This window comes from Dermochelys coriacea, chromosome 3 (assembly GCF_009764565.3).
Source record: "Dermochelys coriacea isolate rDerCor1 chromosome 3, rDerCor1.pri.v4, whole genome shotgun sequence".
Lineage (NCBI taxonomy): Eukaryota > Metazoa > Chordata > Testudines > Dermochelyidae > Dermochelys > Dermochelys coriacea.
The window spans coordinates 201030766-201058645 of NC_050070.1; the positions used below are offsets into that span (position 1 = coordinate 201030766).

Below are 27880 nucleotides of genomic sequence, written 5' to 3' on the forward strand. Positions count from 1 at the left end.
ACAGCATCTGATGGCTAACAAAAGGTTAATGTCATATATATTTAACTGGCTTCCCCTAATCTAATGTTCTCTCTATTGTACTAAATCAGCTGGGGCAGAGGTTATGACAATTTGCACGAGCAAAGGGTCTTTTCCCATGTGATTTAGTGTAACAGACTCTCCATCTCAAATGGCTATAAATGATAGGAATTCCAGCAATCCAGTCTGGTGATGATGAGCACACAGATCACCATGGCCAGAGCCTTATCTGAGAGACAAGGGTGCAGTCTCCTAATAAGTGGAAGAGAAGGCAGCTCTCGACACTGGCACTGTCTGGTCAATGAGTGCCATGGATGAATCCACAGGATCCTTCAGGTTTGCCCCACAGTGACCAATGTGGTATAGATGGGAGGGGAGCCAGTGTCATGGCTAGTTCTTCAAAGCACTTCCCCAATCCTGGCCAGCATCATTGTGTCTTGCGAAGGAGTAATTTGAGCCAGTTGTTCTTCTTCCAACTGTTGACGTCTCTGTGACAGCATTGGTGCCATCTGTGGAAAATGAACTACAGCTGGGTGTGACTGGAGTGCTGTCAGCTGCAGAATTCGGGCGTCTCACTTTGTAGTTATGTCAACACCTTCTCAGCTCTGCCCTGAAAGTGGGCCAGCAGTTCCTTTTGCTCAGCTGTGACGAAAGCTGCAAGGAAGGCAAGTAGTAGGAGCACTGAGATATGATCTCTGTCCATTGCCATGTGGAGGTCATCCAGTAATGCTGCTAGGGCTGTCTCCATGCTGTGACCTGGTCTGAAGCCCAGTTGTGATGTATCTAAGGCAATGACAGATGTCACAGGTTATTGGAGCTTGGTTGTCAATGCTCTCTCAGCAATTTTGCCTAGAAATGGGAGAGGATAGGTGGTTTGCATCAAGGATTGGGTTTTTGAGGTCTGGTCAGCCCATGGCATTTTTCAATGGGGTTGACGGGTTCTCTTCTCTAAAGGGTTGATAAGTCCTGGTTGCTGCTGTGCAGATTTATTTTTTGCTAGCTTTCACCATGCAGGAGAAGCAAGGATCTGTTTTCCAGGTGGTGGCAGCATATGTTTTCTCACCATGTCTGATAGGGCCAAACACAGTCAGGCATGGTAGAGCAGCTAAAGCCATCTGCTCTGATGTAGATTTTTTTGCCTCATGGAGTTCATGTGGGTGAGCTTATCTGTGGAGTAGGAAGAGAGCTTTTCACAGAGACCAGTGCTTGTGTCCGATGTTTGCATTATGCAGTTGGGTTGATTAATCTGTGCACTTGGTACAAGGGCTCTGCTGGCTGTGCGTTTGTGGCTGCAGTGGCAGACAAAGCTTGGCTTCCTTTAGTGGGGCAGTGCCTTCCCAGTGGCTGACAAATGAGAGATGTAGGCTTCATCTGTCTTGTCTTGGGTGAAACCTTTGTGTCTGAAACCCTGGCCTTCCTCCTGAATGGTACATCCTGCTTTCACTGAAGTAAATGGGAAAACTTTCCCTGGCTTCAGCAGAAGCAGAACCAAGCCTGCTATTTCTCTCTGCAGCATACCATGCAAGTGTATCACCGCACCCATCGTCAAGGATGGTAGGGCTGAGATAGCCCTGTCTGAGGATGCTATCCAAGTATGGTGCTCCTGGGTGAGAAAGGGCACTCTCTTCACTTCATAGCCCCATTGCGCACTGTAAGCTTAAATTGTGAGGAGTGATATCAAACTAGTTTTGAACAATCGCCCTATAAATACAGCTGCATTTTAACATATTTTTAAAGTTAGCATCTGTTGGAGAAATAGTTAATGAATGACAGCTATTGTCATTGCACAAACAATCCATTATTGCACCACCGATCTGGAGTTTAAAATTTACATGCAATATTTTAATAATTTGATAAATAAGGAAACTTCCATTTCTAGGTTGGGGGATCTGGCTTGGGCTGTATTTTGGGTGCCTCTATATTCAGACAGGTGCCTAGAGGGATTTTCAAAAGCACTGTGGCAGCTTACTTATGAGTCATGACCCAGGGGATTTAGGTACCTAGGTGCTTTTGAAAATCTTACTAGCCGCCTATCTGCCTAAATGCCTGCCCATAAGTTACTTCTGAAAATAGGTCTTAGGCTGCTTAATCACTTCAGTCCATCGCCTCAGTGGTATTCAGGTGCCTAACTCCCATTGATTGCAGATGTAATTTTGTACTTTCTGATGGAGTTTGGTTTGTAAAACAAAAACTTAAGAAGCATATTAAGCATGTATTTAACACCCTAAAAGGAGAACACAAGAGTGCATTTCCTCTGCTTTTTCCTTGGTAAGATCTACAACAGGAGCAAAACAATGTAGGAACCTGTGGCTTGACCCTGGGAAGCATGGAGAGTCTGCAATCTTCACTGAAGTCAATGGGCCAAACTCTGAGGTTGTCACCTCACCTAGGCCTATGGGCAGAGGGAACCCTACATGCAGAAATCTCAATATATGCAAAAGGAGGTCCATTCACCTTTAGTGCAGTGTCCGCTGTCCCCCCATGCCCTGTAGAATGCATTAGGACCTGCGAGGGGAGAGTGGGCAGGGTGGGGGAGTAGGGGAAGAAGCAGAATGTGCATCATTCCTCAGAAACCCTTTGGAGCTCAGGGAAGAAGATGGTGTAATCTCAGGCCATGTTATATCCCACCCCTCTCCTCTCACACTGGGCATGCCCCTTTAAGGGGTGGACAAAACAATTGCTGGTGGTGGGAGCTCTGTCAAGCAGCTCCATTGGAGTCACACAGCCAAGGTGGGTGGGCTGCTGGAGATCCAGAGCTGCAGTTAAACCATGGGGCAGCTGTGTGGGTGGGTGAGGGACCTTTAAGGATCCTCGGAGCCTGTGGATGGGGCCTGCAGCATATTCCATAAAGGGGAGGAATGACTGGAAAGAAATCTCCAGAAAGAGAACCTCCTCTCCCTTTAAGCATCTTTCAGTGGATTTCTCCTGGGAAGGGGCAGTTTCTACTTATTCCTTACTGAGGCTAATCCCAATGGCTTTGGAGGGAATGTCTGGCCTCTCGGGAGTTTTGGGTACCAAATATCTCTCTGAATGTATTAGGGCCTAATCTAAAGGCCATTCAGATCATTGGAAAGATTTCGCTGACTTCAGTGGGCACTGGACCAAGCCCCTAGTTCTCACGGCAGTCACATTCCCTGGGGGACCTATTATAACAAAGGGCATGGTGATGGCCCACCTGGCAGCAGCTGACTGTGGTGATACAATGTACTATACAGCCTCCTGGCCTGCAGACTAGACTGAACTCTTCCAGCCAAGAGGAGCTAGCCAAACTGGTTTTTACCCAGAAAACCATCTAAATACCTACTATTAAAAAGATGCATTGGCCTCTTTCCTCTGTAGTGATGATCTCAAAGACATTTGCTTACAGGTACCAGAAAGTGAGTTCTGCTCTGTGCTATTGAAACTGAAGTTGGCTCAGAAGAATGTCTCTAGTAAGGTGTCTACAAAATCAAAGCAAACACGTTGTCTAGAAAACCTACAAACAGAAAAACCCAAAGGGGGTTGAGTGGTTGGAAAGATTAGCTATTCTGTTAGCCACCCATTGGAAAGATCAATGTAATGTTCTTTGTCTAGATGGCACCTAATAATCTTAAGTAACTTGTGCCATCAGGTCAGCTGAAAAAAGATCACACAGCTGTGTTAACATTCATCTGATAATCTGATGAGACATCCATGAGTTACCCACACTGCAGTAACTGTAGGGTTTTAAAAGCCATCCTAGGTATATTTTGCCCAATTACACATAATAAGTATATCACAATTTAAAAAACAAGTTGCAGCAATTATTATTAGAACGACACACTGCTAAAAATGACACAAACATAATGAAAATGCATTTAACATAGTGCCATGATTACAATATTTGGTTTGCAACATGATCAGTCTCTTTTACTTGAGAAAGCTGTAATCAAAAATTACCAGAGTAAGTTACTGAAGCACTCAAAATACGACCATAACCATTTTATGTTGTCTGAGTCTTTCCAGTTGTATTGACTGGCTGCGTACTTGATCATACAATGTCCATGTATGTTCAATGGGAATTTAATACTGAGATTCCTGGATTATAAAGTGGTCAAATGGCCCAATCCTGCAACCCTTATGTATGTAATCCTTGCTCAAGTGAGCAGTCAATGGGATTACGCACATGACTAAGGACTGCTTGTATGTATAAGGCATTTCAGGATCAGACCCTAAATGGCAGAGGTCTGAGAACAAAGAATATTCAAGAGACAAAAATATGGTGAATGGAAAATAGCAGTTAGATTATAACGTGCTGCTTTAGCAGTTAGCGGAGTCAGTGGAAAAATCCCATTGAGCTTTTTGGATAAGGCCTTATGGACATAGGCTGAGGTTTTCAAGGGCCCTGAAGGTTGTTAGGCATCAAAATCCTATCGAAATGTAATGCAAGGTAAGCTCCTAATTCCCCTAAACCATTTTGAAATTCCCAGCCTGATTCTAGTCTGTGTTCTTGTGCGTGGCACAACTTTAATTAACTGCACTTGAACATTTAAGATCCATTCATGGAGAGAGAAAGAGCATCTGTAAATTTCCTAACTAGTCTGTGGATGTTTTAGCACTGCAGTAAGGTCTCGATTGATTGGAATGAGAATTGCAAGGATAGACTCATTTGGATATTTACAGGCTTTCACTCACAATATTTGTGCTTATTGATTTATTTTAAAAATGCAGTCGTTTCTATGCATCATAAAGGATACATGTTATTTATGCAGATATTGTATCCGTTTTGACACAGCTAATCTTTGATTTCTGAGACCTCAAAGTCTCTTTGCTGGTATTATTCATGAAAAGTTAAAGCTGCGCAAACTCGATTCCAATAAAAATCATATGTGAAAAAATGATTTATCTAATGCTTTAAGGGTGAAACTCTATATATGGTTTATGAACCACTTAAGTTCCACTCAAGCCCTCAAAATTGGGCTGAAATTGGACTTAAATGGTGCATAGACTTTGTGCTGCCCAATACAGAGGGGTGAATTCTGTACTAAAAGAAAACAGGCTTAGGAAGTATTCTCTCTTTGATTCATTCCTGACACTCCCGTTATGAATGTTGGCAGGAGAGGAGAATGTATCCCTTACTTTGAAATGTGTTTTTCCTAGGATATGATTCTGTAATTTATTATTCTGGATTTTACTGGTGTCTAAAGTAGAATTTAGTGAAACCCCAAAGCAAATGAAACTCCAATGAGTTTTGTCTGGTTTTGATGCAAAAAGCTATAAAACAAGGCTCAGATTCATTCTAAAAGGCCATGAACCATAGCACACTTTCCAGTACAGTTAGTTTGGAGTTTGGAATGAAACACAAAAGTGGGTGTGTTCCAGGAGTTTTCACTTTGGTTTCAGATATTTCACACTGCTTTACTTATCAGCTATTGCAGAGCAAACATGAAAGGCCTGAACTGTGGCTTTGACAAGCAGGTATACATAATGGTTATGGGCCAAATCTGGCTTGTTTTGCTTATGCAAGTAGTGCCAAGAGGTGTTTTCAGCGCCCATGGAATGTGGTATCGGGCTCTAGACATGTATTTGCAGTGCCATCTCCTGCCTGCTATAGTCACACCTACAGCCCCTTTGACTTCAATTGAGAGTTTTGGATGCACAAGGACAGCATGATCAGAAATAGCCTGTTATTAACTGAGGAACTTAAACAATGTTTATATTATGGGTTAAAAGCCTTTGTTAGACTTTTAGCAAAAAAGCGACACAAGGCAACAACCACAAAGCTGGCGTAAATTGGCCCAGCTCCATTAGGATCTGGTCCCAAACCTCTCACTTCCTTGTGATCTTTGGCATAATATTATAAACACATTCCCACTTTTCCCTTTAAAGAGAAATACTGGCAACAGCTCTGTCAAGAAGCTCTTCCTTTCATTCATTTGTGATACAGAGCAGCTTATCCAGGCATCAGAATTCCACAGTGAAAGAACTGTCTTATTACCAGGAGTTGCCAATGTTACACAGAAGTGACACTGTACATACTGGGACCCAGAACTGAAAATTCCCTCTTTAGACTTAATAAGACGGTAATTCAATGGTGACTCACTGATCAAATATATGAGATTTTGCTCTTAAAAAAAAAAAGCAAGGAGGGAAAAATACTTTCCATTTAAATTCCACTATAATATTGCATTCATTTTAACATCATAAAAGCAAAAAAAAAAGATTACAGAAGAAAAGGGCTGTTATGTTATTATGTTATCTACTTCATTCCTTAGTAATACAAGATTGTTCCGGATGCTTTTTTCTGTAGCATAGTGTTGTTTAGTGTCTAGAAAACATTCTCCACTAATGTTTCATGTTCTGTTCTATTCAAAGATGTACCGAAGCCTCACAGAGGAGGCTGGTATGAGATAGGGCCATAGGAATTAACAGTACATTGGGGAATTTATTTTTGGAGATACCATTTAGTTGCTACTGTGGGACTGCAGCAAAATGGATGCTTCTTAATTTTATTGAAAATATTCCATTTACTGGTCATCAAGATTACAATGGGCAAACAGTGTCATTTTCCCCATGCTTATATTAAACATATCCAACTCTGGTTTTGCCCATATCAGAGCCATACACTGAGCTCCCTTTTAAGCCTATAATCTTCGAAACTGTACATCATAATGAGCTATATTTTGCCATCACTTTTCATGCAGAACTCTCATTGACTTTATTCAGAGTTCTGCCCTGGGAATGATGGAAGAGTGCATATGATGCATCTTTTATTTTTCTCCGTGGTTTGGGATTGCTGCCTACTCTTGATTCACAGCTAGAAAGGGAAAAATCATACAGTGCCTGCATAAATAGTATTGTATTTTAAACAAAGTATTCAGGGATACATTCTCCCACATTTGTGTGATATTACAGCATGATCCAAAGCCCATTGAAAGATTTTCATTGACTTCAATGGGTGTTAGAACAGGTCCCTTACATGAATAGGTACCATATACACAGAGATCAAAGGCAAAATAGCCCCCCATATGCTTATCGTAGGCCACTTTATTACAGAAAGAGGTTAGAGACAGTGAGACTATGACAGATCTTACCTCATACACAAATACATACAAGTGTATTTTAAGAGCATTAGTGATTATTTATAATTGCACATAAGTAATACACTTCTTTGAGAGTGCTTTTATTTTTTGACTGAAGCAATTTGAACTTACCTCCTTGCTCATCCAACATAACCAAAGTCCTGATACCAGCATCTTTACTCTACATTCCAGTAATGGAAGCAAAATAAGAAGAGAGAGAGAGAGAGAGAAAGAGAGAGAGAGATCAGTGAGGGAACAATTAACCCTAGATTTGGGATTTAGGAAGACAAAGGAAAAACAGTGAAAGGTCTGGTAAGGCCATAAGGGGCTAGTTGAATAATTGGAAGCCTTCATGTGAATGAATACGGTGATGGAAACTGAGCATTCTCCATGGTGCCATAACCCATGTAATACTCACTGGGATACAGAGCTACTACAAAAAAATGGAAAATCCCAGGGCTGCATTTGGAAATTAACATTTTAGACAACAGCCATTTTCTTAACAAAAGGATTAATCTTCAGGTTCCACAGGAGGCCAGATACATGTGGCAAACGTGCATTCATTCCCCAGGAGAAATTCCAAAGGAAAACATCTTGCCCATGAATAAATACTGGTAAAGTATGAGGAGTGGAACCAACTGTATGAGGCCATCAAGACATATTACTCTCCCTCACTACATATTAGGAAACCTTTCATAAAGCTGGTTAATACTCAAGATGAACACAGGCAGTCCTCAGACTTACGATGCAGTTGGTTCCTGAAAATCGCATTTTAAGTCGAAAACGTCGTCACTTGAATTTTCCATAGGAATAATGTCAGATCGAGCATTGTAAAGTCGAATCCGACGTTGTAAAGTTGAAACACAATCACAATTTATAAACGTCCGTGCCATTTGTCGTAACTCGAGGATTGCCTGTATGCATCATTTTTTGGTACAAAGGTTTAAAAGATGTAGGGGCTGATCCAAATCTTATAGGAGACAATGGAAAGTCTTCTGTTAACCTCACTGGGCTTTGGGTCCAGACTTCCATGGGAACAGTTAGGCCAATGCTGAGCCCTTTTAAAAATCCTGCCTAAGTGTACAAATGGCAAAGTGCCCTTTACAAACATGGTGTTTGCCATTATTGTCATTGATTTGGAAGGAGATAAATTATATTATTGGTTTTTCAACACTAAACTATACCATAGACCAGAAAGGCATTTTTTTAATTACTAAGGATAGGCTAGACTCTTTCTGCTCAGTGGAATAATAATGATTGCATATAACTGAGGGTCTGAAAATGCTCATGTCTGTTGCATTTCAAGAGCAGAGGAATCAAGTTCTTTATGGCCCTACACGGTAATATTGACACATTGCCAGGAAATAAGGGCTGCCAGCAAGGGGTCCCACGCAACTATCTTCTGCACAGTTTAACTGCCTTCCCGGTATCTATTAACTGAGTATCACAATACCGCTGTGAGGGAGATAAGGATTATTACCTTCATTGTGCAGCAGTATAAGGAGATTGAATCCCTTACCCGGGAACTCTGCGGCAGCAGCTAGGAATAGAACCTCCTAGTTTTGTGTCTCAGCCACACCACCATCCTCCCTCCCTGAGGCTACCTAAGGGCTCAGTCCACCAACATTTAATATCCCCAGACAGAGACTTCTTCCCACCTGCTTTTTTGCCACTATCAGCTCCTGGTCACAATGATGTCCTTGCTGCCTCTTGGGATGTCAGTGGCTTGGTCCACCCTCCCTCAGTGCTGAGCATCCCTAGGCAGTCTGGCAGCACATTCAGCGCATTGGCTCAGCTACGTGACTGAGTTTCTGACACTCAAGGATTTCTCAGAGGCCATGGCCTGTCCCCTCCACTCAGGCCCCTCACAAGTGATGCAAGGACCTCTCCTAATGACCCTAACTGTCAACTCCACTGTAGCCAGAAGGTGGCTGGGGGCCATCAGATCTGTGAGCCGCCTTTTTCCCCCCTCCTCCTTTCCTTTCCTACCAAGAGGGGGTGAGGCTGGAGAGAGGAGGGGCCAGTCCTATGCCTCCTCTCCATCCTCCCCTCCTTCCTGCAGCTATTCATTTCAAGTCCGTTTGCAGGCAATAGTGAGGTGGACATTTGCTGCTGCCCTATGCCCCTGTTATTTGGCTCATTGATGTCATTCATATTCTGACATGGGCCCCCTCCACATGCTGGACCCCCCAGGATGTGCAGTTGTCTTGTAAACCCCGCTGTTTTGTGGCGTGACAAGTGGTGTCTGTTTTCAGCAAAGCCAGCCACTGCCAGGCTTGGAAATGCCAAATGCAGTGAAAAACTTCCTTGCCAAATACCATCTGCAGGGGCTGACCCTGCAGCCCCTACTCAGGTGAGACCAGTAGTGTGCCTGGGAGTTGTGCCTGGAGAAAGACTCCATGATTTGCATTTGGTGACAAGTCCATCTGTTCAAATCCTTGCACTGAGGAAAACGAGTGCAACTTTCTTATGCCTACCTGGCCCTAGCTGCCATTTCTGTTGATCAAGCAGAATTTATTCTGTGTTTATTACCAAGGAGGCCTGTTCCACAGGATGCCACAGGGTTAATACAGATGCGATCAACCAAGAATTTATTAAATGAGTGCACAGCGGATATATTTGTGTGTATTCTGGGCCTGATGCAAAGCCCACTGAAACTAAGAGGAAGGTTCCCACAGGTTTAGATGGGAGCTGGATCAGGTGCTAGGTGATAATCTACTCATATTCCAACATTCTTTTATCATTTGTTTTCAGCTGTTTCTCCCCCCCACCGTCCCTCCCCTCCCAGACAAGGCTAAACGGCTAGGCCCACATTTTCAAATGAGCTCAGCTCCCTTACAGGGACTTAAAGAAGAGCCAGATTTTCACCCAGCACCTCACAGTGTGATGCTGTGGGTGTGTCTACGCCACAGGGTGTGATTGCAGCACATGTCGTCATAAGAGAGCTCCCTTCAATCTAGCTAGCTCACAGACCAATAGCAGCACAAGCCTCAGTATGGGCTAGTCACTTCAGTAATTACCCAAGGTCCTGGATACAGCCTGTGCTGAAGCCCCATGCTGCTGCAGTACATGAGTGAGCTAGATTAAAGCAAGCTTCGCTAGGTCTACAGGTGCTGCACTCACATTCCAGCTTGCAGCACAGACAGACCCTATGACAGTGTCAGTTTGTGACAGACATCTCCGGCCAGATTTTCAAAACAGCTCAATGGCCAATGTGTACCCAAAGGGCTGAGGTTCTTTTTTGGAGACAGGCTCATTGATTTTGGTGCCAAAATGCAGATGAGCTTCTTTGAAAATCTGGCCCTCAGCCTCAGAAAACTGAGGATTCATGTGAAAACGTGAAACCCTCCTTGATTTAGAAGAATGAACACTAGCTTTCACGTTAGTGGGAGCAGAGGGCAGCCAGTGTGGAGTGCTGTTGAAAATCCCACAGGAGATTTAGTTTCTTGATAAATGCAGGATCAGATTCTTGAAGTATCTCAGACCAGAGAGGTATAGCCTATACACAGGACACTACAATGTGCATGGGTCTCCTTTTGTTGAAGTATCATGAAACCAGGTTTTCCAAATCTGGGCTAACTAATTAAAATATGCAACTGTCTCTTCTCAGTAATACTTAGACTACCCTTGTTTTCCCATTGTACCTGAGAAGAGCATTTGGACCAACATGCTTTGCCATGGCATTATTAAAACCTGAATGTTTTATACGTCTGGTCTTCAGAAAAATAAATCAGAGACTCTAGGGATTTTGTAAGGTATTGAACTGGTGGGTCTGGAGGCTGCAATCCTTTGTTTATCCACAAGACAGGTACATCATGGGCAGCAGAAGGGTAATCTCTTCAATACATTTCTCAACCCTGACTCTAGAAATGAGTAGTTCAGTCTCCATGACCATACAGTCTTTGGCCTATGCTGGGAATGCCAAGATGCCAATTAGTGCAAATAGCCGTAGTATTTCTTGTGATGTGGACATATATCCACTAAGGACTGGCCTGACACCACCCACACATTTCGCATAAACCACCGAACAGCCATCAGATGATATTGACCAAAGTCCTTTTCACAAATGGAACTTCTATGGAAGCCAATTAGAGTTTTTTGAATGGAAAAACTATGTCATCAAACACTTGAGCTGAATTTGAACTGGTGACTGATTAGTTAGACATTAATTGCATTAATAGAATAGAAAAGAATAGAAAACAAAAATGTATAAGAGCAATAAGTTCTTATTCTTCCATTATTCAGTACTACTAAGCTCCAGCGTTCTAAGTACTAATAAAGTAGCCTTTTCATAAAGAATTCAGCAAAGAATTTAAACATGTGCTTAACTTTAAGCACGCGAGTCAACCCATTGCTTAAAGTGAGGCACATGCTTAAATGTTTTGCTGGATCTATTTCCTGATTAGAAAACTACAATCTGGAATGGCGTATGATTTTAAATTCTATGGGTCAAATTCCGCTCTTGGATAGATCATTGTAAACCTGGCATAACTTCAATGAAATCAGTGTAACCAAGAGCAGAATTTGACCCTATCAGTGAATATGACATAACTACCCTCTATCTTTTGTAATGTTAATCATAGTTTTTTATTACAGTCTGATTCAAAGCCCATTGAAGTCAATGGAAAGACTTCCATTGAAGTTTCCACAGCACTTTGAAGGTGAAATGCATTGGTATATAACCGCTAAGTATTATCATTATATGGCTTAATTTCCCAAGGAGGGAACGAAACTGGGAAGGACAATGTAAAACTACTCAAAAGCCCCATCAATCATTTCAGAAACAGAGTGGCCCTGATTCTTCCTTGCTTTGCACCTTGTGCAGACATTCACATCTGTGCTAAGTGGCATTAAAAAGGACCTTTTCTGATATAGTGGAGGTCTACACACTCTTCTCCTTTGCACAGGTGCGGAGGACAACATAAGGTGCCAGGCACTGAGAAAATCTAGCCCAGAAAATATATCAGCAAGTGAATCAGAAATACAGCAGATGTTTTCCATATGTTTCAGTAGGTACATTGAAAAACAAGTATATGCTTGATCATGACCAAATACTATAGCAGACATAAACACCCAGGCAAATAAAGAATTCTACTTCAATCAATATGGCTTATAGACTTTGTTCTGAATAAATTAATGCAGACAATTATCTACCAGGACAGGCTGACATTGCTAGCAGTTCACAAAGACACTAAAGGGAAGTGTCAATACCCTAAAGACAAAAGTCTGGCTAACAAAGCATTTCGTAGTCATGCATTATAGTATATTTCCTCAGCCCCTTTTTCAAGATAGCAGTAGCTCTATGCAGTATAGTATTGTCTCTCCAGGTCTGAGTAAAGGAATTAATCCATTCTCTCACTACTAGAATTCACCTGATAGTCCAGAACATCAGCTGGTGTAAATCAATGTAGTTCTATTGAAGTCTGTGGGCTGGATCCTCAGCTGTCAGAAACCAATATATCTCCAGTGACTTCAAGGCAGCGATGCCAATTTATACCACCGAAGGATTTGGCCCTGCACACTTACAATTGACATGAAAATTCATCGATTCCAAGGCCAGAGGGACTGTTGTGATCATCTAGTCTGACCTCCTGTATAATTCAGGCCAGAGAACTTCTCCAAAATAACTCCTAGGGCAGATCTTTTAGATAAATGTCCAATTTTGAAAAATATGTAAAAATAATCAGTGGTGGAGAATCCACCATAACCCTTGGTAAGTTGCTCCAGTGGTTCATTACTCATCATCAAAAATTTACACCTTATTTCTAGTCTGAATTTGTCTAGCTTCAGCTTCCAGCCACTGGATCATGATAGACCTTTCTCTTGATAGACTGAGAAGCCCATTATTCAATATTTGTTCTCTATGTAGCTACTTTTAGGCTGTAATCAAGTCACTTCCCTTAACCTTCTATTTGTTACGCTAAATAGATTGAGCTCCTTGAGTCTATTGCTATAAGGCATGCTATCTAATCCTTTAGGATCCAGCTTCATTTTGGGGCAGATAACTTGCTTCCAGAGAGATACATTAACTAAGTAATACTCTTTCTTGACTAGAGGCCCCATCCAAAGCCCAGTGAAATCAAAGGGATTCTTGCAATGGATCAGGCCCTACATTGTCCAAAATGTTATTTTATGTGATGCTTATTAGGCTACCACTGAGGAACATTCAGAATGAAAGAGCGATATCATGGGGAAACATTTCCCTATTGCAGATGAGGGCATGTTAATGTATACGAAAGTCAGTTAAAATAGTGACCCTACACTAAGCATCCAGCTTGAAATGACATTATATGGTGGTCCAGTGAAACAGTTATATGCCACAGTTTCCATTCTGAAATGTCAATGAGCTTAAATGTAAAACCAAATCTTATAATAACATGAGAAAAACAGTCCCATTTGGTTTGGGGTTTACAAAGCAGCTCTTATGTCTGCATAAGAAAAGCCTGTTGAAAGTCCTTGGTTTAAGTTTAGAAGCGAGAACAACAAGGATGGTGTCATGGTGAGTGTCTACTATAGGCCACCAGACCAGCAGGATGAGGTAGACAGGGCTTTCTTCAGACACCTAACAGAAGTTTCCAGATCGCAGGCCCTGGTTCTCATGGGGAACCTCAATCTCTGGACATCTGCTGGGAGAGCAATACAGCGGTGCACAGACAATCCAGGAAGTTTTTGGAGAGTGTTGGGGACAACTTCCTGGTGCACGTGCTGGAGGAACCAACTAGGGGCTGTGTTCCTCTTGACCTGCTGCTCACAAACAGGGAAGAATTGGTAGGGGAAGTAGAAGTGGGTGGCAACCTGGCACCAGTGACCATGAGATGGTGAAGTTCAGGATCCTGACAAAAGGAAGAAAGGAGAGCAGCAGAATACAGACCCTGGACTATAGAAAAGCAGACTTTGACTCCCTCAGGGAACTGATGGGCAGGATCCTCTGGAAGGCTAATATGAGGGGGATAAGGAGTCCAGGAGAGCTGGCTGTATTTTAAAGAAGCCTTACTGAGAGCATAGGAACGAACCATCCCGATGCGCAGAAAGAATAGCAAATATGGCGGGCGACCAGTTTGGCTTAACAGAGAAATCTTCAGTTAGCTTAAACACAAAAAGGAAGCTTACAAGAAGTGGAAACTTGGACAGATAGCTAGGGAGGAGTATAAAAATATTGTTTGAGCATGCAGGGGTGTAATCAGAAAGGCCAAAGCACAATTGGAATCACAGGTAGCAAGGGATGTGAAGGGTAACAAGAAGGGTTTCTACAAGAATGTTATCAACAAGCAGAAGGTCAGGGAAAGTGTGGGACCCTTACTGAATGGGGGAGGCAGCCTAGTAACAGATGATGTGGAAAAAACTGAAGAACTCAATGCTTTTTTTGCCTCAGTCTTCACAGACAAGGTGAACACACCCAGACTGCTGCACTGGGCAGCAAAGTATGGGGAGGAGGTGAGCAGCCCTCAGTGGTGAAAGAACAGATTAAGGACTATTTAGAAAAGCTGGCCATGCACAAGTCCAAGGGGCCGGATGCAATGCATCCGAGGGTGCTGAGGGAGTTGGCTGATGTAATTACAGAGCCATTGGCCATTGTCTTTGAAAACTCATGGCGATCGGGGAAGGTCCCAGATGACTGGGAAAAGGCAAATATAGTGCCCATCTTTAAAAAAGGGAAGAAGGAGAATCTGGGGAGCTACAGACCAGTCAGCCTCACCTCTGTTCTTGGAAAAATCATGGAGCATGTCCTCAAGGAATCCATTTTGAAGCACTTGGAGAGGAAGGTGATCAGGAACAGTCAACATGAATTCACCAAGGGCAAGTCATGCCTGACCAACCTGATTGCCTTCTATGATGAGATAACTGGCTCTGTGGTTATAGGGAAAGCAGAGGACGTGATATATCTTGACTTTAGCAAAGCTTTTGATACGGTCTCCCACAATATTTTTGCCAGCAAGTTAAAGATGTATGGATTGGATGAATGGACTTCATGGTGGATAGAAAGCTGGCTAGATCGTTGGGCTCAACGGGTAGTGATCAATGGCTCGATGTCTAGTTGGCAGCTGATATCAAGCAGAGTGCCACTGTTAGACTGTGGTAGGAAATCTGAAAGGCCTTCTGTAGTCACCTTAATGGAAATGATGCTCAGATCACTGTGAGAGATTTCTCCTGATGTTTCAGACTAACCAGTGCTATATTTAGAAAGTTCTTTGGCTGAATGGGAAGCTCCTGTATAAGATGAATAAAAGCCAGATCCTGTGATCTGCTGAGATCTTCCCGGGAAGTGCTAGGCTCCTATATGTACTGATCAGCAAACTCAATACACCCAGTCTTTTTCCCGTGGAGATCAATTACTGTTATTTAATATTTGCATTCCAGTGGCATTCACAATAGGCTAGTCCACACATGCAGGAAGATATAGTCAATGGATAGGTCACTGGATTGAGATTCAAGAGACACAGGTATGATACTTACTGACTGAGACAAGTCACTTGCTATCTCTGTGTCCTTTGTTGTCTCAGCTATTTAAGCTTTTTGGGGTAGGCCCTGTCTGTTATTCTGTGTTTGCAAGACTCATTTGAGTAGAAAGGTTGGAAATAAGAATAGACAGGCTCAGGGGTAGAACTAGGGAAGAGGAAGGAGAAGGATTGATTGCATAAGGCATGTTCACTGAGTGAAGTGGCGGAGGGAGGAGGTGGTAGAAGGACAGGTAGATGGGTTACGGTGGGGTTGTTTCAGGATAGGGGAGAGAAAAGCCTTCTTGAATTGTGAAAGAACAAACCGAGAGAGAGAGAGAGAGAGAGAGAGCTGAAGTAGGTGGGTGGAGAATTACAGTTGTGATGTTTACTGATCAATAGGTGTTGGACTCCACAATATAAGGCCCAACTCCATTTGAGCTGAAGTCAAAAGCAAACCACCACTGATTTCAATGAGGGTAGGAAATGAAGGCTGGGGCTTATACCAGCTTATAAACGTGTGACTCAAGGCTATTTCCTTCCCTTTGTGTTTGCTTGGAACTCCCACTGTTGTCGATGCAAATCAGGCATGGGGGTTGAAGGTGCCCTGCAATACTAAGCATGTCAAAGTTGATGACTTATTAATGTCTGAGGGCCATAAACAAAGTCTAACAGCCTTGTTTGAAATCATACATCAGGTGACCAGGGGACCTGATGGCTGATTGGTGGTATGAATCCAATGTCCCAGATTATAAAATCCTCCACCATGATTAGGAGGAATCGGCATCCGAGTGAACTACCCTCTCCCTCCCAGAAGGTCCTCACTTGGTGAGGATTGAGGCATATTAGCAGGGTAGACTGAGCAAACTTTCACTCTGACTCCCAATGCTGTGGATGATCAGAGGCCTTCTGTCTCCTGGGTTCTCAATCTGCCATCTTTCATGAACCCTAACATCCTCTATTAACAACATTACAAGAGAAGATAAAGAAGCATTGCCTAGATTCTGCAGTGACTGGGGCTCTATAAAGACCCGAAATGGATGAACAGATGGATAAGGAGCCAGTCACACCATCGCATTTCTCCCCATTGACTTAGATATTAAGGTCAGAAGGGACCATTATGATCATCTAGTCTGACCTCCTGCACAATGCAGGCCACCAAATCTCACCCTCTGTGGAGTTTATCAGCTCCCTGCAGCTTGTTGCCACTGTGGGTATCGAGCCCACAGTGACTGACCAGAGGTCATGTACTAAGGGTGTTTCATTGCTTTATCTTGAATATTTCAATTCAACCAAAATTAAAATATGGACTGAATACAGTTCCCCATTAACTATAGTAGTTAGCCTGCAGTTCAGTTGAGTCTTTCAACTGCTTGATCAATCTTATCAATGGCTACACCACATCTTGTCTGGACTAATTCCTAGGAACACCTTTTGAAAATGCCCCATTTTTGAGGGTCACAAAAACCTATGGAGATGCCCTTGGTGTGTGAATATTGGCAAGTGGCTCAGGCATTTGCTTGTGTCGGGCTTTCCCATACCTCTATCTACAAAGAAGGGAGGGTAAAGTGTAAGTCCTTACCTCTTCAACAAGCTGCAGCATACGACGGGTGCTTTCAAGTGACTGGAAAAAAAAAACAGGAGAAAAGCGAGTTAGATTTGGCAAATGCCATTTCTGTCACTAGTGTGCAGGCGTGTATAAATGTCATGAATAGCCTCATATAGAAGTCTTTGAGTGCTTCTTCCCCCACCCTCTAATAGCCAGATTACAGCTATCCCAGCGTGGGAGTGCAAGGAGGGAAGACGGCGTTTCTCCAGGCACTCTGGCCTGGGAGGTAGCCGGAATTCTGCAGCTAGCACTCTCTAGCAGTAGCACTGTTGGCAGTGATGAATACTCCCATAAGGGGAGGATAGCCCTGGCCTTGCCCTCCTTCCCCATCTAAAGGTGGGGCCTGGGCTCTGAGACCTTCTGCCCTTGCCAGGTTTCAAAAGCCTGGGCTTCAGCCCGAGGCCAAATGTCTACACTGCTATTTTTAGTCCTGCAAGCCTGAGTCAGTTGACCCAAGCCCTAAGTCTCGGTGCTGCAGGTTTTTCTTTTCAATGTAGACATACCCTTAGATCCTAACTCTGCCTTACCTCACTCAAGTATCACTTCCATTTTTTCCACCACCAATACCCTGGCACTTGAGATCTGCTGGAGCACTTGAGTTAATCGACCCTTCATTTAAACAAGGGTAGGTGGGCGGCAGGGCATTTTCAAGGAGGAACGCTTGATGCTGGAATTTTTTTCGTCTTCCGATATTCTAAACCTGTTGAACTACAGGATATGGTGCTAGACATATGTTTTGCTACAGCTGTGCACATTTCTGGATGTAGCCTGTGGACAGCAAGAAGAACCTCAAGTGTTTCCACCCTCCTCGTTTGCCATTGGTTTTACCTCATCTGCCAGCTGGTCAGCACGCCGCTGCATTTCTTCCAACTCATTACGCATATCAAGTTCTTCTGCCATTTTAGCTGTGAGTGTGTCTGTCCAGGCTTCAGACCAAGGATTTGTGTTTGTTCTGCCCGTGAGCCTGCAAGACAGCAAATAGGGAACAAACACTGGGGTTAAACTTGCTGCACTCTGCAGATTTGTGCTTAAATGTCAATCCCCTCAAATGCTTTTATATGAGTGCTCTCGCCAGCAATCTTTCATCAGGGCTGGTGATTCTTACAAATGAAAGAGTGCCCGTGGATTGTTCAAGGTGATGTTCTATTCCTGGGCTATTAGTCACTCTCTTGTATAGGAGCATGGATGGATCCTCGCTGCCTTCCCTACAGAGAAATTAATTCATTTGTATTTTCTACCTGGCACGCTTCCACTGCCATTAAGCACCGAACACTTATAAAATGCAGAATCAGAAGGGATGACTTGTAACTAAGCATGGGCTGAGCTGCATTCAAACTTCTCTGAAGTTGAGATGGTTCAGCTCTAGGGTTTTGCCCCATACTTGCTTGCAAGTAAGGGCAAGTCTACACTACAGTGCTACATTGGAGCAGCTACATCTTCTGGTGAAAACATGCTATGCTGACGGGAGAGAGCTCTGCGCTCAGCATAATTACTCCACCTCGGTGAGAAGCGGAAGCTATGTTGGCGGAAGAGTATCTCTCTCCAACATAGTGCCGGTGTGGACAGCGTGAAACTTGCATAGCTCCTGCGGGGAGGGAAGACTTTTTCACACCTGGGAGCGAAGTAAATTATATTGACTTAGGCTGTAGTGTAGACCTGCCCTAGGTATATTTGCCTTTATTTGCCTTTTAGGATAGGGAAGGATTATCTGACAGAGAGCCAGATCCTTAGTCAAGCTGTAAATCTGTGTCGTGCCATAGTAGCTTGTAGATAATGGAGCCTGATTGATTTTCACCAGCTGAGGATTTGGCCCAAAAACTTCATCTCAGAAATCTGAGCCAGTCAAAACTACACTGGATACATTTTTAAAGGCCTGGCAGGGGGTTGTACTATATCACCCAGCTGGCCTTTTTTATTATTGCATCTAGTGGGGCCAGATTCTCATCTTGATTACTCTTGTCTAAATCCAGAGTAAATCCACTGAACTCACCTGTACCTGAGATCAGACCCCCATCCATTGAATCTAGTTTAGGAAGATATTAGCTTTTATTATAAACCAAAAGATACAACATGGCTTTTATTGCTGACTTGAAAAGGAAAAGTGGGGCCACCCGCCACCTCTGAAGTCTGTAGAACATCATCACTGTTTTATTTCTCTGCCGGATTGAAAATTAGTGCTCAGCGAGGGTTTATCACTTAGAGGAAGCATTAATCCAGCTGGAAGGAGAGGCAGAGGGCTGCGAATAACTGCTATGAAGCACTGGCCATTTTATTCAATTACATAATAACATAACATAAGGATGGCCATACTGGGTCAGACCAATAGTCCATCTAGACCAGTATCCAATGGCCAGTGCCTGAAGCTTCAGAAGAAGCGAACAGAACAGGGCAATTTATTGAGTGATCCATCCCCTGTCATCCAGTCCCAGCTTCCAGCAATCAGAAGTTTAGGGACACCCAAAGCATGGGGTTGCATCCCTGACCATCTTGGCTAATAGCCATTGATGGACCTATCCTCCAGGAACTTATCTAATTCTTTTTTAAACCCCATTATACTTTTGGCCTACATAACATCCTCTGGCAATGAGTGCCACAAATTGACTGTGCGTTGTGTGACGAAGTACTTCCTCATGTTTGTTTTAAACCTGCTGCCTATTAATTTCATTGGGTGACCCCTAGTTCTGGTGTTATGTGAAGGGGTAAATTCACTTTCTCCACACCATGAACGATTTTATAGACCTCTATCGTACCTTGCCTCAGTCGTCTCTTTTCTAAGATGAACAGTCCCTGCCTTTTTAATCTCTCCTCACATGGAAGCTGTTCCATCCCCCTCATCTTTTTTGTTGCCCGTCTCTGTTCTTTTTCCAATTCCAGTACATCTTTTTTGAGATTTGGTGACCATATCTGCACACAGTATTCAAGATGTAGGTGTACCATGGATTTATATATTATCTATCCCTTTCCTAATGGGTCCTAATATTCTGCGCTGGCTTTACACCTTGTGACACTCTAATGGAAAAGACGAGTCAGGGCAGCCTTTGGCCCTAGGAGTTTAACAGCAAATAAACTATAGCATCTGCCTATAAAAACTAGCTATTATGTATTTAAGTCGGGCTCGGTCCTTGCTCAGACGATACTCTCACTGAAGCCAGTAGGAGCACAGATTAAGGACGACAGAAGTGGACCATAAGGCCCAAGATCCCAGGGTCTGCAAACAGGGAGCACAGGAGCAGATGGGATGCTCACCCCCTTTCCCGGCCATGAGCCTGTGCTAGAAATCCACCTTTTAAGCTGCTGAGGAGAGGAAATGTGCCTGCTTGATTCACAGAGACATGGATAGGTCCCCCGGTGCAAACTCCTCTAAGCTCACACAGACTGAGCCCCGTAGTGCACATGGGGACACAGAAGTCTCCCTGGGGGGTTCCCTGCCTGCTGCCCCCCACTCAGAAGAACCACACCACTTCCTCTGCACCAAGTGGAGTATTTCCTTCATCTGTATGGGACAATAGCCAGGCAGGTGTACGAATTAGCATTGGGAGGAAGGAACTCTGCACAACAATAGCAGTGCCCCCGTGGAGAGCAACACTGGCGTTTGCTTTGCTAACACATACCGATTAATTAAAGCCAAACAAAAGGCCGTTGGCTAGATGCTGACCCAGCTGTGGGCTCCCATTTCAGCAGAACACAACAAACCAACCATCCAAAACTGTCTAAGTAGCAATCAGCCAATATATGGCAGTGAGTTAAACTCTGGTTTGGATTAGACGTCCTTTCATATTCATCTATCTAGTCCTTCCCCCCCCCCCCCCGCCCAACTTTCTTTCCCAGCAACTATTCTGTAATGGGATGGCCTTTCCTCTGCATAAATCAACTTCCACCGAGTGAGGAGCCATAGCCTTCCAGGGATCAGACAGCAAAGGATATTTGCTGCTGAATCAAGCTCTATCTGCTTACAAATATGTAAGAAAAACAGACAGCTGCTTACATATCCTCTGCAGCATCTACAAAGAATTGTTATATAAGGAGGGAAATGTATGACCTTCATGCTTGTACATTAGCTGTGCTCTCATTTGAGGTTGTCTTGCTTTTTTTCAATCTAAAGCAGGAAGAAATCCATCTCAAAGAGGAGACTGAAAAGCCAGCCCCCAAGCAACTGGCACAGCATTCTGTTTACATCAATCTCAAACACTGAATACATCGCAACATCCCTGTCTGAGGGAGGCTAACATCCTGTGATGGAAAAAGAAAAGGAGTACTTGTGGCACCTTAGGGACTAACAAATTTATTTGAGCATAAACTTTCGTGAGCTACAGCTCACTTCATCGGATGCATCCGATGAAGTGAGCTGTAGCTCATGAAAGCTTATGCTCAAATAAATTTGTTAGTCTCTAAGGTGCCACAAGTACTCCTTTTCTTTTTGCGAATACAGACTAACACAGCTGCTACTCTGAAACCTGTCATCCTGTGATGGGTCACATCAAATTTAGAAGTTCCCAATATAACCTGGAATAGCAGCTGGGGTAGGCAGTTCTACCTGGTGTGTTGGATGGCTGGGCAATTCACACCACCATTAAGGCTAAACGGCAAGAAATGCATCTGTGGGCTCAGCTGATGCAAATGCCTGGCTTAATGGCATGGTGAATATGCAGTTTGACATCAGCCACTTTTGGGATGCTCGCTGTCAGCAGTAAACAGGTTTTAGCCCCAAAATAGGGAGCACTCCAGGGATTAGGAGCTCCATGGCAGAGACACATCAGGGATCCTTCTGCTTCCAAAGAAGAACATTGTAAGAGTGAATGAAGAAATCCTATTGTTCTTGTAGGGGCCAATCCAGCCCCAGCCCACATGGGTTCTCCTGGAGGCAGAACCACTGTGATTCCACTGCACTGGATTTGGATGGGCTGTGTGCCTAGAGTGCAGTGCCATGAGGAGTCACTCCCTGAACAGCCACATGCAGAGGTTATATGGGAACGAGGAAGACAGGCAAGTGGTCAGGGGAGGTTGAAGTATCCTCCATAAAACAGCTGCTCTGCAGCCCAAGTGGAGGACTCCTTGGCTATGTCTACACTACCGCAGTAAGTTGACCTATGCTATGCAACTCCAGCGACATGAATAACATTGCTGGAGTTGACGTACCTTAGGTCGAGTTACTGTGGGGTATACACCACAGGGGGGTCAACGGAAGAAAATCTCCCATTGACTTACCTTACCCTTCTTGTCGGGGTAGAGTACAGGGGTCAACTGGAGAGAAATCTGCAGTTGATTTGGCAAGTCTTTACTAGACCCGCTAAATAAATTGATCTCAGAGCATTGATCCCAGCTATAGCGTAGACCTGCTCCTTGACTCCTTCCTCACCATGTACCTGGGGCACAGCTCCTGTTTGGCTTGGCACTAAAGCTGATCAGAGAACAGAATTTCCATTCATGGGAAATTCCAACATGTCAAAATTTGTTTGTCCCAAATTAGAACAAGCTGCCAAAATTCTGAAATTTTCCATGGAATGAACATTCCAGTTCAGAACCATTGAATGTGTTGTGTTTCGAAACGGCGAACCCATCATATGGAAACACTGTAATATAATGTAAAATTATTAAATGCTATAGATATTCAGTATATACAAATATAAAATATTAATTTTAATACTGTATTATATGATGTAAAAAAGTCTAAATGAATCAAAATGACAGTCAAAATGAAAAGTTTCAGCATTACAGGAATGAAATGAGAAAGTTAGAATGATTCATTTTTACTCTTTCCATAGACAGTTTCATTGAAACCAAGGTTCCTGCTAAACATTTAGATTGTGATGAAATTGCATTTTCTAGTGGAACACTGTTCCGCCAGAAATTTCCCAACAAGCTCTACTTGACACTAAAGATCGGACCTAAAGCCACTGAAGTTAATGGGCCATGAGATCAGGCCTGTAGAACAATCAGGGGTACAAAAGCCCTTGGAATAGGTATTCTCTAACTGGCCTGTTGGCCCTAGTCATGATCTGAACATTGAGTGGAAGCTTTTCTCTCCATTGTGGGTAGGGCGGGGGGGTGTCTCTCAGTACGGGTTGATGCAATAGGGCAACTTGGGGAAGAACCAATTCTCATTTACAGCCCCTCCTTATTTTTCCTGCCTGATTTACTCAGCTGCTATATAGATGTGTGACATTCTTTACAAACTTGGGGCCAAGTCCTCAACTGCTATAAGCTGGCTTGGTTCCATGCCTGGTGAGAAAAATTTGGGGCCGTGGTATATTATAGTCCTGGGGCCCCACCCCTCCCCTTTTACTTTATTTACACAGATGTTTTGGGGTCTCTTAGTAGAACTGTACTCCACTCCTTCTCCTCCCCCCCCCCACTTCCCAACAGCCCTAGTTCCATTGCTTTCAGTGGGGCTATGTCCATTTACATTAGCTGACTATCTGCCCCATGGTTTGTTTCAGCATTTTCAAATACCTCACCCTGTCACCGCAAGAAGCTAGGTAATGCAGGGAGAGCCTTCCCTCCTGAGTAAGGGCAGTGCACCCTCAATGTGTATTACTTTCAAGACATGCACTGTTCTTTACAGCTCTTTGTGGCTTGTCTCCAGCTGGCTTGCTGCCAATCAGCTTTGGAGAATCACTATCCCATGACATGTGAACATCAGTGGGCTCTTGTGCTATTTTAGTGGAGGGCACTGGATCTCAGAGCCTTGCTTAACCTAGAGTTCCTACTCTAGAATTTCTCATCGTTGCTAACAGTGTTAGCCATGGGGGGAGCACTAATGGAGACAAGGAGCTGGGAATTCTAACCACCATGTTGTCTATACCTGCTCTTAAGTGACCCAGTGCTTAAAATACTCGCAGCTGCCTGCATCTTGGTTTACACTAGCATTGGTGGAGTTGCACAAGTGAATTTTAGGGGGGAAAATGTTAATTTAGACACAGCCTAGGAAGTAATACGATTTGAACGTTTATATGAGTGGGTGAAGAAGAAACTAGAATCTGCTTTCTACCTATTTGGTGTAAAGATAGTCTAAATAGTAAGGGGATAAGGGATGGTCTAGGTAATACTTAGTCCTGTCTCAGCATGGGGGGACTGGACTAGATGACCTATCGAGATCCCTTCTAGTGCTACATTGCTATTGACATTGTGTCCCTAGCATGGGAGATGCTAGATAAATAAGACGATGCAAAGCTAATAAGGCATCGGTTTTAAACCTCTGAGCATACGCAGTGTAAACTAGGTGGTAAATGAAGCCTGAGCAGACTGATGCTGAGCTGAATTCTTGTGCAATTAATAAAAAACTAATGATAGTATTTATGAATCACTATAGTTTCTAAACATTGCACAGGTAAATTAGTTCTGCAGTAGACATCTCTCCCCACAACCAGGCTCTTGATTACAGCATTTTAATGATCACGAATGAGCAGTAAGTTTGGAAGGTGATGAGAAGTAGAAAGATATGGAGCCCTTGTGACTTACCCTTAGAATTATAGTTTCTGATTAATATATCCCACCATGTTTACATTTAGGGATAGATTCATCCCATTTTCCATCAGCCTAGAAAATGTCAGAGGTTATAACTGCAGAGGTGTTTTGTAGCAAATGATTAAACTTGACAAGTTGATTGAAACTGTTTTTTTTTTTTGTAAAGCACTTAGAATGGACTGGGAAACACCACAAAGCCCTCTTACAGGCAAGCCATTTTACAAAGTGTTTTAGTCATAAACATGAGTGCCCTACTGCGGTGCTGATTCAACTTCATTTATAGAAAACCATGCCCAGGAATCAATACAAGTTACTCATAGGCACACAATATGGTAAACTGCGTAATTTGTCTAGATGCAGGCTGAAATTGGGTAGATTTTGCAGTTGATACTGGTTACTGCCCATATCTTTGCAATAATCTTCCGTAAGCACGGGGGATAGTATACATTGGGGATGGGATTCTTTAATTAGATACCCAACACCCACTGAAATTCAAAGGGAGTCAGGTGCTTATCCCAGTTTAAGCTAAAATAAACACTGATGTGAGGTAAAATCCCTTCAGCTTCACTAGACACTGCAGATTTGATTTATGGAAGCAATTATTCTCCTACTATTTAGATTAATATTTTGCCCACTAAAAGAAAAGGAGTACTTGTGGCACCTTAGAGACTAACAAATTTATTTGAGCATAAGCCTTCGTGAGCTACAGCTCACTTCTTCAGATGCATTCGGTTGAAAATACAGTGGGGAGATTTATATACACACACAGAGAACATGAAACAATGCGTTTTATCATACACACTGTAAGGAGAGTGATCACTTAAGATAAGCCATCACCAGCAGGATGGGGGGGGAAGGAGGAAAACCTTTCATGGTGACAAACAAGGTGGGCCATTTCCAGCAGTTAACAAGAACATCTGAGGAACAGTGGGGGGTGGGGTGGGGGGGAGAAATAACATGGGGAAATAGTTTTACTTTGGAAAACCTTTCATGGTGACAAGCAAGGTGGGCCATTTCCAGCAGTTAACAAGAACATCTGAGGAACAGTGGGGGGTGGAGTGGGGGAGGAGTCAGTCTCTACGTAAAAGAATAAATGGACACAAATCAGACATCAAGAATTATAACATTCAAAAACCAGTTGGAGAACACTTCAATCTCTCCGGTCACTCAATTACAGACCTTGAGAGTGGCTATCCTTCAACAAAAAAACTTCAAAAACAGACTCCAGCGAGAAACTACTGAATTGGAATTAATTTGCAAACTGGATACAATTAACTTAGGCTTGAATAGAGACTGGGAATGGATGAATCATTACACAAAGTAAAACTATTTCCCCATGTTATTTCTCCCCCCCACCCCACCCCCCACTGTTCCTCAGACGTTCTTGTTAACTGCTGGAAATGGCCCATCTTGCTTGTCACCATGAAAGTTTTTCCTTCTTCCCCCCCGCCCTGCTGGTGATGGCTCATCTTAAGTGATCACTCTCCTTACAGTGTATATGATAAAACCCATTGTTTCATGTTCTCTGTGTGTGTATATAAATCTCCCCACTGTATTTTCCACCGAATGCATCCAATGAAGTGAGCTGTAGCTCACGAAAGCTTATGCTCAAATAAATTTGTTAGTCTCTAAGGTGCCACAAGAACTCCTTTTCTTTTTGCGAATACAGACTAACACGGCTGCTACTCTGAGACCTGTTATTTTGCCCACTGATACCAGCTGCTGTATTTCCGATACAGAAGAACAGTAGGAAACTGAGGGTTAAAGAGAAAGTAATAAAGAAACTGACTGAGGAGAACACATTGTCTACTTCAGTTTGAACACTGCATTTATTATATTACAGGTAAAGTTCAGATGCAATAAAGAATCAGGTAGCTAGAACGTTTTATCTATGTGGAATTATTCTGAAGCACTAAGTGAACCATCATATGTCCCTGAAGAGGGAGCAATACAATGGGTGACCTTTAAAAGGAAATATTTACTTTACTGTGATGTAAACTTCAACACAATAAATATAGGAAAATGAAAATGCAGCAATTTACCATGGCAAAGTCAACATCGCAATAAAGCAACTGTTTCTTTTCAAGCACGCTCACTGTGTAAAAGTGCAAATCTATTTTTCCCCTGGATATCCTTAGCCAGAGGATGACTGCACTGGCATATTCTACACAAAGAACATATATATATATAGGAGACTGCCAGTAACAATACTTTATATAGAGACTTTTCTTCTGTAGAGTTTGAAGAGCCTTGCAAAGGTGGGTAAGCATTATTATCCCTATTTTACAGAGGGGAAAACTGAAGCACAAAGAGATTGAGTGACTTGACCAAAGTGGCAGAGCAAGTCAATGGAGAAGCCAAGAATAGAACCGCCGCAAAAACAGTGTTCAAACCAGAGAGCCCACATTCCTCTGTCTCAGCCAGCTCCCATTGCTACCCTCTCAAATGTCACTAGAAAAGCTTCGGGATCATCAGCAGGCCCCATTTTACACAGGGCTCTGGTTTCCATTCCCCGTAGTGGGACTCACCAGGAGTAACTGCTGCACTTGTCCTTGCTCCCTGATAAATTCCTGTAAGCTCCTCTATGGTGCTGCTTGCCAGGCCAGCAGGGATTCTCTCTCCAGCTGGTGTGACTGTTGGAAAGATTGCATGGTCTGTTTCAGCTTCTTCTGCTGGCCCACCAACCGCTGCGGAGTCTGCTCCATTGTCTGGACACCCAATACTCTCTGAGGCCTCCCCTGTGTGTCTCCCAATTGCCACCACTGGGGCAGTCCAGCTGACAAGCCTCAGCATGTCATGGAACATGGTTCCTCTCCTGCCTTCTCCCCACAGAAATTACACACACTCCTATGGTTGTACCTTCACCGTATTGTTTTGTCCTTTAACCCCTTTACTCACAGTGTGGGGCTTGTACATCCCATCATGCTACTTTAACACTATCCATTTGGTTTATAGGGTGCTTATAGCAGTTAATATTGCCACTACCGAAACCATGGACCGGATAGGCCCTAAATGTGTTTTAACTGCTCTGAAAGCACCTTTAAACCCTATCCAGTCTGTTCTGTAATGAAAAATCCTATCTAAAGATTTACGCTATCGCTATGAAGCATTATTAACAGACAGGCTGTTTAGATATTATATTTAAATAAATAGATATGATATGTGAATTCAACATTTTGAATAAAAATTGTTTTATGTAAAACCTGTGCCAGGCTCATTGACTGGATTGTCTTGGATCATGCAACCTTTTTTAGGGAAATTGGCATTATCCAGCAATTCCGAAGACAGTGGGTTTGCCACGGATACATTTCTGC

The 27880-nt window shown here is 43.2% G+C and overlaps 1 protein-coding gene across 2 annotated transcripts in view; it reads right to left on the reverse strand.

Annotated features, from left to right (window-relative positions):
- The window catches only part of SNAP25 (synaptosome associated protein 25), a 92422-nt gene that overhangs the window by 18937 nt on the left and 45605 nt on the right, over positions 1 to 27880 (reverse strand). For both annotated transcript variants that reach the window (XM_038396950.2, XM_038396951.2), the window contains exons 2-4: positions 17931 to 18066; positions 17076 to 17117; positions 7191 to 7239 (exon numbers count right to left, since the gene is read on the reverse strand). In XM_038396950.2, coding sequence (XP_038252878.1) covers positions 7191 to 7239; positions 17076 to 17117; positions 17931 to 18002 — 163 coding nt within the window. In that variant the 5' untranslated portion in view covers positions 18003 to 18066. The remainder of the gene's footprint in view (positions 1 to 7190; positions 7240 to 17075; positions 17118 to 17930; positions 18067 to 27880) is intronic.